General features: G+C 42.1%; 1 protein-coding gene across 3 annotated transcripts in view; it reads right to left on the bottom strand.

Moving 5' to 3' along the window:
- sytl5 (synaptotagmin-like 5) overlaps window positions 1-14,176 on the bottom strand; it is a 39,811-nt gene that overhangs the window by 15,211 nt on the left and 10,424 nt on the right. For all 3 annotated transcript variants that reach the window (XM_062402869.1, XM_062402871.1, XM_062402870.1), the window contains exons 2-5: window positions 3,239-3,599; window positions 2,939-3,154; window positions 1,779-1,891; window positions 666-783 (exon numbers count right to left, since the gene is read on the bottom strand). In XM_062402869.1, coding sequence (XP_062258853.1) covers window positions 666-783; window positions 1,779-1,891; window positions 2,939-3,154; window positions 3,239-3,357 — 566 coding nt within the window. In that variant the 5' untranslated portion in view covers window positions 3,358-3,599. The remainder of the gene's footprint in view (window positions 1-665; window positions 784-1,778; window positions 1,892-2,938; window positions 3,155-3,238; window positions 3,600-14,176) is intronic.

Genomic DNA, 14,176 nt, shown 5'->3' with positions numbered 1-14,176 from the left:
TTATACTGATATGCAGATTTGTCTTTGCTACCACAATTTCCAAATTCAAAGCAAGTAAAATGTACATTTGATAAAACTATTAATATTGCTGTAGTATTTATTATTTGTGATGAAGTAAATTGTTGGAATTATTACTTTTTAATCAAAGGATTATTTGCTGTATTAGAGAGAACTCTGCTGGTACCGCTCTGATGAAATCGTTATCGTTCCTTGAGATTTTGAAGTCAAAGCAGCAAATTGAGTACATTTCTTTTTGACAGAATGGCTCTAACATGTATTGTTAATCAGATCTTTTCTGCTTTTTGTCCGTGCAGCTACTTTGACTGAGGCACTGCGATGCCTTCAGGAACCATTAGAGTGCCGACAAGATGTGGTGATGTTAGCCTGCACAATCCAATTATTGTTGTGTTGCTTTTCTAAATGTGTTTTAAACTGCATTCAGAGCCTCAGAAATCACTGGAGCATCCATTTGATCTTATCTAAGGCCTTTGTGCTGAAGTGAGCCGTCAACACCCTGCAGAATTCCTCAGAACTTATCTGATGCCCTCTCTTCTGTCAGGCTTCTTTTGTATTTTCATGCTGTGGAATAAGTCACTGAGTAAACCCTATTAAATTAACATTTGTATGACTATAAACTCAGCTCTCAGTCTTTGTTCAAATCTTACTCTTTTCTCCTGACACCGTCCATAGCGCTGCGTATCGCACTCCTCTTGGATCTTGGCGTGCTGGATCGCTCAGACTCCGAAGGGGCCGGTATGTTCTCTGGAGGCTTTTCATCTTTAGCTTAGGATCAAAACCAGAAATAAAGCATTAATACAATCGACACATATCCGACAACTTCACCTACTGCACTCGACGAGCACTTTATCAGGAACGCCTGCACATCTGCATACTCATAATTATTGTCCAATCATGCAGGTACGGCCAGGAACTTTAGCTATTGTTACATGACATTTTAGTTTTTGAATTTTTGATCTTTTTTTCAGACACAATTTGCTCACAATGCTGTGAACAACAGAAAAATGGATGGAAGCAAGAGGAGATCCAGATTGGAGGTGAAATAACTGGGTTACAGTTTTTCAGATAACAACTCTTTACAACTGTGGTGAGCAAAAAAGTTTTTTTAAGAAAGTACAACTTGTGAAACCTTGAGGCAGATTGACCACATCAGCAGAAACCCACATGAGACAGTAGTGGACATAGGTTCACCAAAGAATGGAAAAATGGGGGCGGCTGAGGCTCAGGAGGAAGAGAGGGATCTTTGACAATCCCTCCAAACTGCTTTCTGGAGTCTCCTTGGTTATATGAGACTTGTACATTGAAGCGCTTTGAGTAGTTAATATAACTGGAAAAGTACAAGTACAGCACATTTACATTTTACCGTTAACCACAGCCTGGACTGATTTCTAATGAGACTGCAAATGACCGGGTTGGAATTTGACGTCAACAGCAGGAATCCATTGATCAACCTGCCTTGTCAACAGACCAGGATGCTGCTGGTGGTGTAATGGTGTGAGTAATGTTTTCTTGACAGATTTGGGGGCCGTTAATACCAGTCAATCTTTGTCTGAATGCCACAGCCGACAGATCTGCAGAGATTTTATGATGCAATCATGTCGACATTGAGCAGAATCTTAAAAAAATGTTGGTGGACTCCATCCCACGCAGAATCAAGGCTGTTTTTGAAGCCGTTAGAGACACTCGGTGTTCCTAATAAAGTGCTCATTACTGATCATTTACAGTTTTCTAGATCTGTGTATGTGAGTGGTCGGACTCACTGATGGGGCTGCTCAGGATCGTCTGCTTGATCACGTCGGTGCCCGGCGCTACCTGCTCAAAGCGCTTGGACCGTTCCTCCAGGAACCACTCGCCTGTCACCACCTTCAGCTCCCTGCAAACACACCAAACTGACTGAGAATTCAACTCCTCAAAACACCAGGTCACACTGTTAGATGTTATCATCAGTTATTTATTGGTGTAATCAGACAAAACCCACTGAGAACTGACAACCAGTAATATTTTAGTCGGTGCTGAATAATTCCCACTATAGCAGAGCTGGAAATGTCTCACAGTCAGAAGTCCTGCCATACATTTTTCCGTCATGATGTTTGTAATCTTGAATTTTTATCGAAAGTATTTTTGGAGGGATGATGATTAAACTTAAAAATCATTCTAAAAGCTGCAGTTTGTGATGAAGTCTTTTTGGGCAAAGTGGTATGGATTTTCTGCAAAACCATTAAATCAGACATTAGATGTTGCATTGGTTGTTCCACCGAATAATTGTCAAATTGGAAGCGTTGATGACAGGCTGGGTGCTGCAAGACTTAATAACTCATATGATACAAAAATGAGGTTGACATTTTCACCCACTAGAATTTCGCATTATGCTTTTACAATGGAAGAATCTCTAAATCGCAGGATTAAACACTGTTTTAATGATACTGTAAGAGTGGTGGTAGTTGCCATAGTAACAGAACACGCCTGTTAACGGAGCTCAGAGGGCGGAAGAGTCAAACTTTGAGTGAAACAGCAGAGTAGCCGTTCAACACTTGAATGCCTCATTAGCAGAAATAACTGTCGGAGAAGTTAACAAAGTCAACACAAAACAACAAATAGCAAAAACTTCAGCTGAAGAAGATGTGATGCATGGTGTCATTTGTGAGTCTTATTATATCTTTTAAAACTAAGGAAAGAACTAAACTGCAGCAGTGAACCACTGGTATAAATAAATGATAAATAGCTCTCAAGTGTCTTTAGGGGGTTAAGGTGGATTTTTCCTTTAAGCCTTGGAGAAGCTCCCAGCAGCGAGACACCTGAGGCTGCCAGCGACAAGCAGAGACAGATGTTGTGTCATTTACCATCTAATCCAAACCATCTGGTCTCCATTCGTCTTCCAAACACTAGATATCGATTTGGTCCCTGCAGGCATCGCACTTACGTGATCTTGGCACACACGTTGCACCTCCACTGGCGTTCCTGGTGGATCGTAACCCGACAGTTGTTGCACACCCGCAGCTGACACTCCTCGCAGAGCTCCCCGCGGTCGAAAATCAGGCCCAGCGTCTTCAGGCAGCGGGCGCACTGTCGCTCCCCCAGATCCTGGGGCCGACGGGTTCCCTTCCGTCTGATCTCCAGCAGCTCATTCTTCAGCTTCCTGGAAAAGGAAAGAGGAAGACATCAGGAGCGATGTTAAGAAAAGTCAGAGTGAGGTGAAAATGGGTGGAACTGGAGTCCTCACCGTATCCTCTTCTCCTCTCGTTTCCTCAGTTTCTCGTCTTTCTGCAGCACCTTCAGGATCATGTCTCTTTCATGTTCCAGCAGAAAGGAGAGGTTCAGATCCTTATCAGCCTGCTCCATTGATCCCTCAGTTAGACGCAGGCAGTCACAACAGCCGGCAGCGATGTTACATGAAGGGAGTCAGAAAGAACTACATCCTGATACAAAGTGCTCCACGTTCTGTTCTGCTAACGGTCGGGTTGTTCTTGTTCTTTGAGTGACGGCATAGCCTGAACTTCCCCAGCGCCGCACTAGTGTTTCCTCCTCTTCCAATCTTCTGATTCTTAGAGAAATCTGATGACAGACGACCACTAACAGGAAGCCTAGAGGAGAAACAAAAACACAAGGAGAGGCCAGTGAAACACATCTGAGGTTAATAATTTAGTAGAAACTGTAACTGGATCAGAGGCAGTTAATAAGTTGTAAATTAAGAGTTCCAAGAGCACAGCGAGGGTATTTCAGCAGGTTAGTTACAGAGTAAAAACACAGACTGTTAATAAAGATGGACGACATTACTGCTCAACAAAAATGAAGCTAAAGCGTCTCTATCGCCCCCTGGTTACTGGCTGCAGAAGATTTAATTTCATGTCATGATTGACTCTGTTGAGCAAGTGTATCAATGGGACCTCCATAACTCAGCTCTGCACACTGATCAACATCCTATTTTCATCAAAAGCACAAGCATCTGTATCCTGGATATTGTGGCTTCATTTTTGAACAATGGGAGGACTGGGCAAGATGGCAGTGTTGGTATCCAGGATGGTTCAGCTTTCAGCAAATGAGACATCATCCATCTAATTTAAATACAGTCTAGGAGTGCATCAAAAACCCCACAGTGTCTGGAGAACATTGGACAAACAGAACAAACTGGCATAATGAACGAACCATGATTTGTTTACATTCACTAAGTGGACCAGTCACGATAATCAGCAGGGGATGAAGTGGCTGTTTAAGGCTGGCAGCTCCCTCTGTTTCCCCTCACCTCCCTGTTGTTTCCCTTCTGTCCCCGGATCACTGTGATTGGAGTAAAATGGAATTTTGGCTGGAAATACCATTCACAACCCCAGAGAAGCAGGTCGATAGAGAAACTGAACCAAGTCACGTGGTCTGTCTGCTTGTTTACTGATCTCCTCAAGCGTCCCACATGCTTCAGGCCTCACTATTAGAGCAAAGGGACCTGACGTCTCTGTGTCACAATCAGATATAAAATACATTCAAAATATTGGCAAACGAGCCATTTATGAGTAACCCTCATAGGTGAAAATGTGTGTTAGAATATGGGAGGTCCAGTAAAAGTCCAGGTTAATGTGCTTGCATGAATTAGAGAAAGATGATTTGCCGAAGTACAAGGAAAAGGACAAGTAATTGGAAGACATTTGACGGCTCCACAGCATCTTAACAACCGTCCAATTAGGCTCCGAGCCTGACATTCACATTGACATTTTTCAGCTTCCACTAGCGAAGCTCCGTCCGATATACACAGCAAGACGAGTACTAATTATGTGCACACCTGCATGCCAACGCTATACAGCTACGTTATATTCATTTGGCAGATGCCTCTGTATGAAGAGCCTCTGCGGGGATCACAAAGTCTGCCCATCAGTCGGCTCAGACTGAAATACCTCATCAGCCATTGAGATCTGATGTGAAATGGTGCAGATATCACAAAGCCTTTAATCCTTGGTGATCGTCATAGGTTGATTTTGTGGTTTGGGGTGAAATGTCTCAATAAATGTTGTGTGGATTGTAGACTCTTGTTTCCGCCCAACTATTAACAGACTTTTGTTGTTAACCATCTTGACATATTTGTAGACACTATGACATATGGACGGGAGAAGCGACAACCCTTTGGATCATGGCTCCATGAGCTGATGATGATAAACGATGCAGTGGAAATGGAAATGTCACTTCCACCAGTGCTGTGGAAATGCCAAGTGGCTCTGATTTCACATAAGGTGTCTGCGAGATTGAGATAAATGATGTGCTTTGAATGCAACACACACACACACACATGCATGAGCACATTTGTGTCACCAAAACCTTAACCTTAACCATGACCAATCCATGCATAAACCTCACCCTAACCTAACCAGGTTAATTATGATTCACATCTTTCCCCTAACCTTAACCAGGACCTCACAAATAAGGCTTTGCTACATTAGCTATGAGCTGTGGTGAGTTCACACACACACGCAGAAAAAGAGACATGATTCTCTATCACTGCAGCAGCTGAACAAGTTAACTGCTCTGAATAACCTGATTTGCACGAAAATAAGCTTCCCATGCCGTCAATAAACCGTGGAGATCACAAACTAATACAGGGTTATATGAGGAACTGAGGAGAGAGACCAAAAAAATGAAGTTGGGAAATAAAAGTAGAATGAAGTGGAGGGATCTGCATAAGCCCACACCAGCACCCTTCAGTCCTTCTTCATTACTGTCTCTTTCATCCTGGTCCTCTCTCCTCTCCCTCTCTTCCCTCCACTTTACATGAATTAGCACTAATGAACCGGCAAACATCATCCCAGCCTCGTTTGCAGCCCGAGGCACATCATGACATCGACGATTACAGCATTTTAAACCGAGCTGCAGCTGCATTGTGGCCCACGAGGAGATTTCTCCTTCTGTGAGGTAGAGATTTGATAGAGGAAATAACGAACACACGCAGACACAGTACCTTCGCATTTTATATTCACATCCACTTAACACAGTGATTGGAGATTGAAATTTCCTTTCTCGTGCTTTCTTACCCCCGCCAAAGAAGAAAGGTTTTCACCCCTGTTTGTTTGATTGTCAGTGGGATTGTGCAGAAACTACAGGAGGGACAGCCATGAATCTTTGTGCGTCTTGATGGAAAAAGAATCAGGCATATTCACAGGATGGATTTCTATCAGTTGCGGCAATTTGATGCAGCTTGAATGGATTTAAGGGGTCTGTTTGGCCTGGAGTTTTCATTCTTCACTCAACTATTGATAACAAGTGCAATGTCTTCCAGGAGAGAGGGTTTGGAAATATCCACAGTTGTTCATATCTCAATCTCAACAATATCACATCTCCTCCCTCTCAGCACTCTGGACTTTAAACTGGTGATGCACTGCCACTGATATCACTTCAACATATATCCAATACGCTAGTATCGTAACAATAGGGCCAAATTATGGGCTCAGTCCACTTGATGAAATTTGACCTTTATTCTTATGTTTACATGTATGGGTGCTATGTGGTGAATCAGCTGCACACTGGTAAACGTGTATTTTTCCTAAGAGGAGAGCTAACATAATGTGGAGGGAGCTTAAAACAAATAGAGGTTATGACAACTTCTTCACAAGTTCTTCACATGGTTATAAAGATGTACGAGGCGCCTCCACCTCCTCTTATTGAAGAAAATTGAAGCCACAAGAGCCTGGATGTGGATGCCGCCATCTTGTGTTAATTTGTTTCTCACTTATACATGTGCGCCACTAACTAGGACTCAGTCTCAGCTGTCAATCAAGACATTTCACCCCAATTTGTATAGCATCAATTAAGTGATTCAAACCAACCTTACTGGAAAAACTCTTGAATTTAACCAACGGTGTGATGTGAACAAAATGCAATGAAAGAAAGCATCTTTGAGAAAAATGTATTTGACGTCTACTCGACTTTTCCCTTTTCTACTAATCAATTATTGTGAGTCAGCAATACACTGGTAGACCCATATTTAACTAAAGGAAGCTTAAAAATATCGGTCAGCAGTTTCGAGGTATGCTAACCGGTTTCACAGCTACCTGCAGAATATGTACATGCAATGTTTAATGGGTGGCAGCAGCGCTTCAATTTATAACACAACTAACTTAAGCACTTGTATCAGATCGATACTCAGTGTTACTCAATACCCAAAGTCCATGTATTAGGACTATGAGAGGCTTGCTTCCCTATACTTCAACATTAGGGATACACACCACTGCACAGACTGAAATAAGAAAAACTGAAAATGCAGCCTTAAATAAATGAAATCTAGGCCATCACAACCTCAGAAAAGAGATTGGAACAGCATATGAATATCCTGGCAGCTGAGAAAACAGCGGGCACATGATCTTCCTGATGTACCGGACACACATGACTAACACTTGGTCAACAACATCAGCGAAGCAAAGCTAACATTTATCTGAGCTTCTTTCATATTACAGCTGTGCTGCGAGAGCAGAGTTTGAATTGTGTGCTGCAGTAGGCGTGGTGTCTGACGCAGCCCTCCCTGAGCACACACAGCGCACATTCCCACTGCCGCGCTCTCTGCCCTGAGCAAACACCAGCGAGGAGACAGTAAAACTGCTGAGCAGGAAATGCTCCTGAAAATACAACACAGCTCAGAGGGAAGCACGGTGACTCACGGCACCCTCGACACAGAGTGAGAGGAAAGTTTGCATCTTCTCCACTAGTCATACAAGCACGTTGTTCAAAGACACACTGCATCATTTCTCCCAACCTGCAACATCTGACGCCACAGGTGTTTAGTAACCGTTGCATTTTACCACCGGTCAGAGTGGTGCTCACAGACAGCACAGCCAATCTGACTATTACAGATCACAGGTGAGCTGCCACAATTGGCATAAAAGCAAAGTAAAAGTGGATGAGAAACATAAAACACAGTCATTACTAAACATTCGGCGGTCGCACAAATGAACAGATAGCCTATGAAGTAAGAAACCAGGGCCACACGTAGCCTCCAACAGCGTCTGTCACTACTTTGGTATAAGGTTTAATACTGGACTGTTCTTCCAGAAGAACCATATACGGTGTCGGATGACTCATTTTATTTTATTACCCTCTGTCACTGACATTACAAAGGGTCCACATTTGTGCTTTTCACAGCATGCTCGGCTTTGGATGGGTGCACTGCCCTGTCAGACTTATAGGATAATTCTGTTCATAATTTACATTTTTATTATCCGTTTTTCATTGCCATTGTCTGTGCAGCCAAAGCCTGATATAAGTTATTTCTCTCTAATGCTGTCTACAAACCATTAAACAAACACATAAAATAGCCACATGTGCCGCAGAAAATAGTTTCTGAAAGAATTCGCTATTTACTCTAGTTTGAGTTGTTTTGATAAAAATGGCCTGAGGTCAATGTGGAAACTAAGGACACTAATATCAGGCAGAATCAGAGCTTCTTGACGTGGTTGAAATATCCACAATATTAATATGGGTACCGTCAAATGTCAAAACACAAAGATTTGTAAAGTATTCAGACCCTTTACCCATTTTATTGTGTTGTACATTTAATTATGAATTGATAACATGTACAAAAAAAACGTCCCCATCAATCCATACTCGATAACCTATAACGACGCAGTGAAGCATGTGTTAGAAACAGTTAACTATCATTAAACTAAATTATCGTTTAGCAAGGCACACGTGCATGCTTTCTAAAGGGACCGACACTTCACTGCATATCAGCATGTCAGCATGTCAGTCCAAGGAAATCCATGTAGACCTCAGCGATAAAATTGTTATGAGGCATCGATCAAGGCAAGGGCATGAAACCATTTCTAAAGCTTTGAGTGTTCCTCGGAGAACAGTAGCATCAATAATAATAACTGTGAGATGGAGGACGTTTGCAGCCGGGGGAGTGATGAGCTTGGTTCAGGGAGGTGACCTGGAGAGAACTAACGGAGCTTAAAAAATTGGAAAACCTGCCAGAAGGACACCCATCTCATCTGCACTCCTTCAATCAGGCCTTTATAGCAGACACGTCCCATTAGATTGTCAAATGTGTGCAAAAAAAGAACTTGGGTGCATTTCATTTTGTTATACAATCCTGTACTTTTCCTTATTTCACGTCAAAAAGTCTGCTGTGAAAGGGACCTGTGGTAGACCAGCGACACATATTCCACAGAGCCCCCCCCTATGTTGAAGGATGGTGGTGGCAGCTTCAGGTTATAGTGGTGCAGCCCATTATCAGGGACCAGGTTCAGCTTTCAGCACGACAACAACCTGAAGCATGACGCCAAGAAAACACTGAGTGGCTTTGAGATAAGTCACTTACTGTCCTTGAGTGGCCCAGCTGAGGCCCAGACTCGAACACCAGAGCTCAAGATTTGAGGAGAAACCTGAGGAGGGCAGCTCAGACGCGTCACATCAATGTGACGAAGCTTGAGAGGATTTGCTGAAGAAGAAATTGGGATAAACAGCTCAAATCCATGTGCTAAGCTTGTTACCCAAGACGACTTAAAGCTGTGATTCCTACCAAGGGGCTTCAACAATGAAGGTTACTGAATACTTTCTATTAATGAGAGATTTCAATTTTTTTTTTTAAATAAATGAGCTTTCACTTTGTCATCAAGCTTTATTTATTCTGCCTTTTGTTTCTCTACTTCCAAACCGACACAAATAACAACTGCTCAAAAAAAAGGACAAACAATCAGCACACAATTGGTGATACTTTTCAGCGGCTGTTTCCAAATTCTAGACCGGACTTTATACCTTTATCAAATTTATATATATATATATATATATATATATATATCTATAAATCGATATAGTCGCCATTTTGTAGTGCTGTCCGAATATTTGCCTATACAGTGTACTCATTGTTTCCCACAATGCATTGTGACAAGTAGTTTACAACTACTTTACAACTACCCTAATTGAGCAGTATATATGATCATGATTGCGCATGGGGCATCGACGGGAAGAAAAATGGGATAGAGAGGAGAAAGGGCAGCGTCTTCAGAGAAAGATCAAAACAAGTGGTATATCATTATCATACAGTGTTAGCAAGTAGAAAAGAGTGTAGTAGTTGTAACACCATTTTGTATATGTAGGTACAAAAATAAAATGTATATGTTCATCTAGCTAAGAAATGTCCATTTTAAAATACAGCTTGAACAGAATTATTAATTTGGATGGCGGATGACACCTTGATGAAATTGAATTATTTCAATAGGATTGATTTGCTATCGGATATTAACTATTACATTGAAATATCGCTGACATTCTGTTGTGAGGATCCTATTCTCATTTTGTATCTGTTACAAAACCTTTCTGTGCGATCATCCAAGTCGGGCAAACAAGGTTGAGAGAACATTGTTTGATGTGCGGGTATTTTCTTCCAGAAATGTGGGTCACTCCCGTCTTCTTCAAACGAAAAATGCATCAGCTTAGACTTCAGCTTTTAGCCCTGTCGGTTCTGAGAAGAGCCCCACGCATCTGAAACTCAGGAGATCCCTTTTGCTTTAGAGATCGTACATAAATCATAAAGTACTGTAGCTCCTCTTGCCTCGTATCAGCAGATTCTTCATCCCCAAGGGAGGACAAGGTTTTTCTAGATAATTTCCTCTGGCGTAACATTGTTTCGCATGTACACTAGTACACCATGCTTGGAGACAGTAGTGAGTCCATATCATTAATAAATCAAACACATTGCCAGTTGCATGTAACAGACGTAGGCATGAATCGAGGTGGCTTTTCTTCAAGATGATAGTTGGTTGAACCTGCAGCCTCTAATGGACTGTGGCTTTAATAACTCGCTTGAATCTACAACCTCTAAATCCTGCGGTAATAAAACACAGGATGCTGTATATTCTCCTCTTGAATCATTGATGCGACACAGACGGCAGCAGACAGTGATGATGAGTGGCAAAGAGCGTCTCTGGTGACCACTAAACAGCAGGTCACAACACAGGGTCTTATATGGTGCAGACACACACATACGTTCAAAAGCATGCTCCAAGTGTAGGAAGCATCAATTATTCATTAATAGAAGTCAATAATGACACTTCACAGCTGTTTTCACCACTGCTATGTCACACACCACAAATACAAATGTACTGTACCTCTGATCGTCAACATCCGAACGTTTGAGAGCTTTGGTTTCTCTGAATGTTGATGTGAGGAGTAAATACAGTTGACAAACTAGTCATTATGGCAACTCCCATTTAGTATGAATGCGGCATACGCATGGATGGTGGGTGGGGATTAAAGACGTGGAGGAGGTGGTCTTGGTGCTTAATGACGCTAAAGTGGTTAAAGAGGTAAATAAATGCGGAGGCGTCGCATCGGCCAAGGACTGCTGTTCGAGGTCATTAAATGATAAGGCTTTTCTGTATTTTTTCTTGTTGTCAACAAATAACACACATAGGACAAAACCAACAGTAAAATTCATCTCACTAGTCAATATGCTGCGTTTGACCAAAGCCTGATACTGTATCTTTGTCCTATTTGGCACATGAGCTCCGCAAATATCCCCAAACTATTCAAATATTTGAGTGTTTCTGTTGTTGGCAGACTACTACTGCTAAAAAAGACTAATGTGGAATAACGCCTGGCCCCGGTAGTTATGCAGCGCTTCTTAATAATTTTGGAGTAATGTCACAGTTTTACACTCATCTAAATAGAAGACTTTATTGTTAAAACAAATGAAATTAGTTATTAGTGACAGAAATGATAGTTGGTTCTGGATTTGTCACGGGAATTTAAATATAAGAATAGCCAGGCTTATCCTTTACAGTCAAATTTAAAAGATAAAGTTCTATGTTTCAATTCTAGGAGTATCTTCCACCCTCAAAGAAACTCTTTCCTATTTCTATCGTCAGTCCCACAAGATGTAAACACAGTGTTCGACTACGACTCGTGATGTTCAGACACTCCTAGTTGTATAAACCTCTCCTTGTAGGCCTGGCAGCCTTTTACCTTATATCTGTTTTAGTGGGGAACAAAGAGAGAACCTGTGTCAGTTGGATGTTTCATTTTTATGAATCCTTTTAACTTGGTTTAACCTGCAGTAATTAGTTTCTTCTAGCTCCAAAGGCCAAAGCATCCCACAGGTGAGGCGGTGTACTTTAAAAGCTAGAATTGTTTTGAATTGCATTTAAATTATATCCTGTGTTTTGGTTAGCCCCCTAAGGAACATAAAAATAGCATTGATGGATGTTAGTGGAGGTATTGACGTGACTTGATTTCCTCAGCCGAGGAGGTTATGTCTTCTGTGTGTTGGTTGGAAGGTTTATCAGCAGGATTGAAGGGATTTCCACAAGATTTGGTGGAGGATAGTACGAAGGAGGCTATTTGTCATGGACCCAGACAAAAGGGTGGATCTGGGAATTCTAATCACTTTCTGTGAGGGCCTGATCAGGGTTTGTTTACTTGGTACAGATCCAAATAAAAATCCGGATTTAGTGGATTTAGATGTGTCTTCATGAGGGGAGTGTTGGGCTTTTGTGGGGGTATGTGCCATTCTAGTTCAATGCTTTGTAAAAAGTTTTCCTTCCCATGCAATATCACCCTTAAAATGAATTGCATCACAGATAAGTCCCTTGAACAACTTAACATGTGCAACGCAAACCAGACGCTCTATGAGCTTATTACACCACTAGTGTATTCTCTTTAGATCTAATAAAAAATTCTCTATGATAAAAGCAACATATTACCTCATGTGAGGGAAGGAATCACACAAAGCAGCAGGGCAAACTGGACTATAAATCCAGACAGGTGTTATTTGTCCTAATTCATTAATTCAAGGAGAAAATCCAGAGGGAAATATCAAGTGAAAGATACAGTGACAATGAAAGAGCAGCAACACTCACTGCATCCTAGTAGGGCTGCTGCACATAAGAATCATAGAGTAAGGACAATTAAATGTACAATTGTGGGTCTACAACAGTGAGTCAACAGACTGAAAGTGCAAAAATAAAACAGAAAGCAAACACACGATATATAAGTGCTGCGACAAACATCCCCCATGCTTGTTGTTGTATCTCAAAAGCAGCTTCCGGCTTATCTCAACCTAGAGGAAATGAAGCTGATAACATTTGTCCTGTTATCTCAGCTGTGCATCTCCCCGCATGTAATCCACTTCCAGGGGTCGGATGTGGTCCTGGGTTCTCAGCAAAGGTGAAATCAATAGGCAGCCATCGTCTCCTCGGAAAGCTGAAGATGAGATGAGATGCGCTGGAGAAGTTTGGATTGAGCGAGCAACAACTCATTCAATGATACATGACATGTTTGTCCGAGTGGAAAGTATCTCTGCCTGTGTGTACTGTGTGTTTATGTGGCGATCTCTCTGTCTTTCTCTTGACTCTTAGACACACACACTCCTCCGGGACGATCCGCACCCCCCCCCTGCCTTGAGACCTGTCAGACACACTGTCCATGCCTCTTCCAATCAAGCGAGGATCTGTCTGCAAAAATTCTCGCCACTGCTCCTCGTCCTCCGGACTCTCCCCAAGTCAATAACTCTGCTGAGAAACAGCCTGTCGTGGTGTGTCAATCAGAATCCAATTTGAAACCGTAATTACTCGCTTGGCTCAAAGGTAATGAAGCGACATTAAACAGCGATATGAATAACTCACCTACGTCAAGTCTGACACCTCGGATAATGGTGACTAGCATTCTGTCCTCACAAGATTTGGCCTTTTGCTTATAATCATGGGTCCACAGGGACGGTGGAGATGTCAGGTTGCAGCTAAAAGAAAGATAGCCTCCACCAGACCAGCAGCCAATGCTTTTGATCTAATCTCTAAATTGGCTGCCAGCAAATAATCATGCTCGCACCGGAGATGAGTGTTACCTCAGGGGAGAGGAAGGACGTGGTAAAGACGTCCTGGAATAAACCAGTTCAATTCTCCAAAAGGAAGAAGTGTTTATCAGAGTTCTGAATGACCTGAGTGAAACGGCTTCTATCACAGAGAGGCGTCACACATTGTAAAGTGGATAACATCACTCGCTTTCTGATGGCGCCTCTGCAAATGCATTCACGTTGTTGCACTCGTTCTTACACAAGAGACAGAAGTGCTAAGGGGGAGAATGAAAAAATAAAGAGCTTGACAGTGAAGTTCAAATATGAGGATGCAAACGATTGAGTCAGTTGCAACGGACATTGTCTGGAACTTTTTCTGGCAACTCCCTCGTAAAATGTCCG

Source organism: Platichthys flesus, chromosome 13 (genome assembly GCF_949316205.1).
Source record: "Platichthys flesus chromosome 13, fPlaFle2.1, whole genome shotgun sequence".
Classification (NCBI taxonomy): Eukaryota; Metazoa; Chordata; class Actinopteri; order Pleuronectiformes; family Pleuronectidae; genus Platichthys; species Platichthys flesus.
Note: the sequence above shows the minus strand (reverse complement) of the source record. Positions and strands in the feature narration are given on the sequence as shown.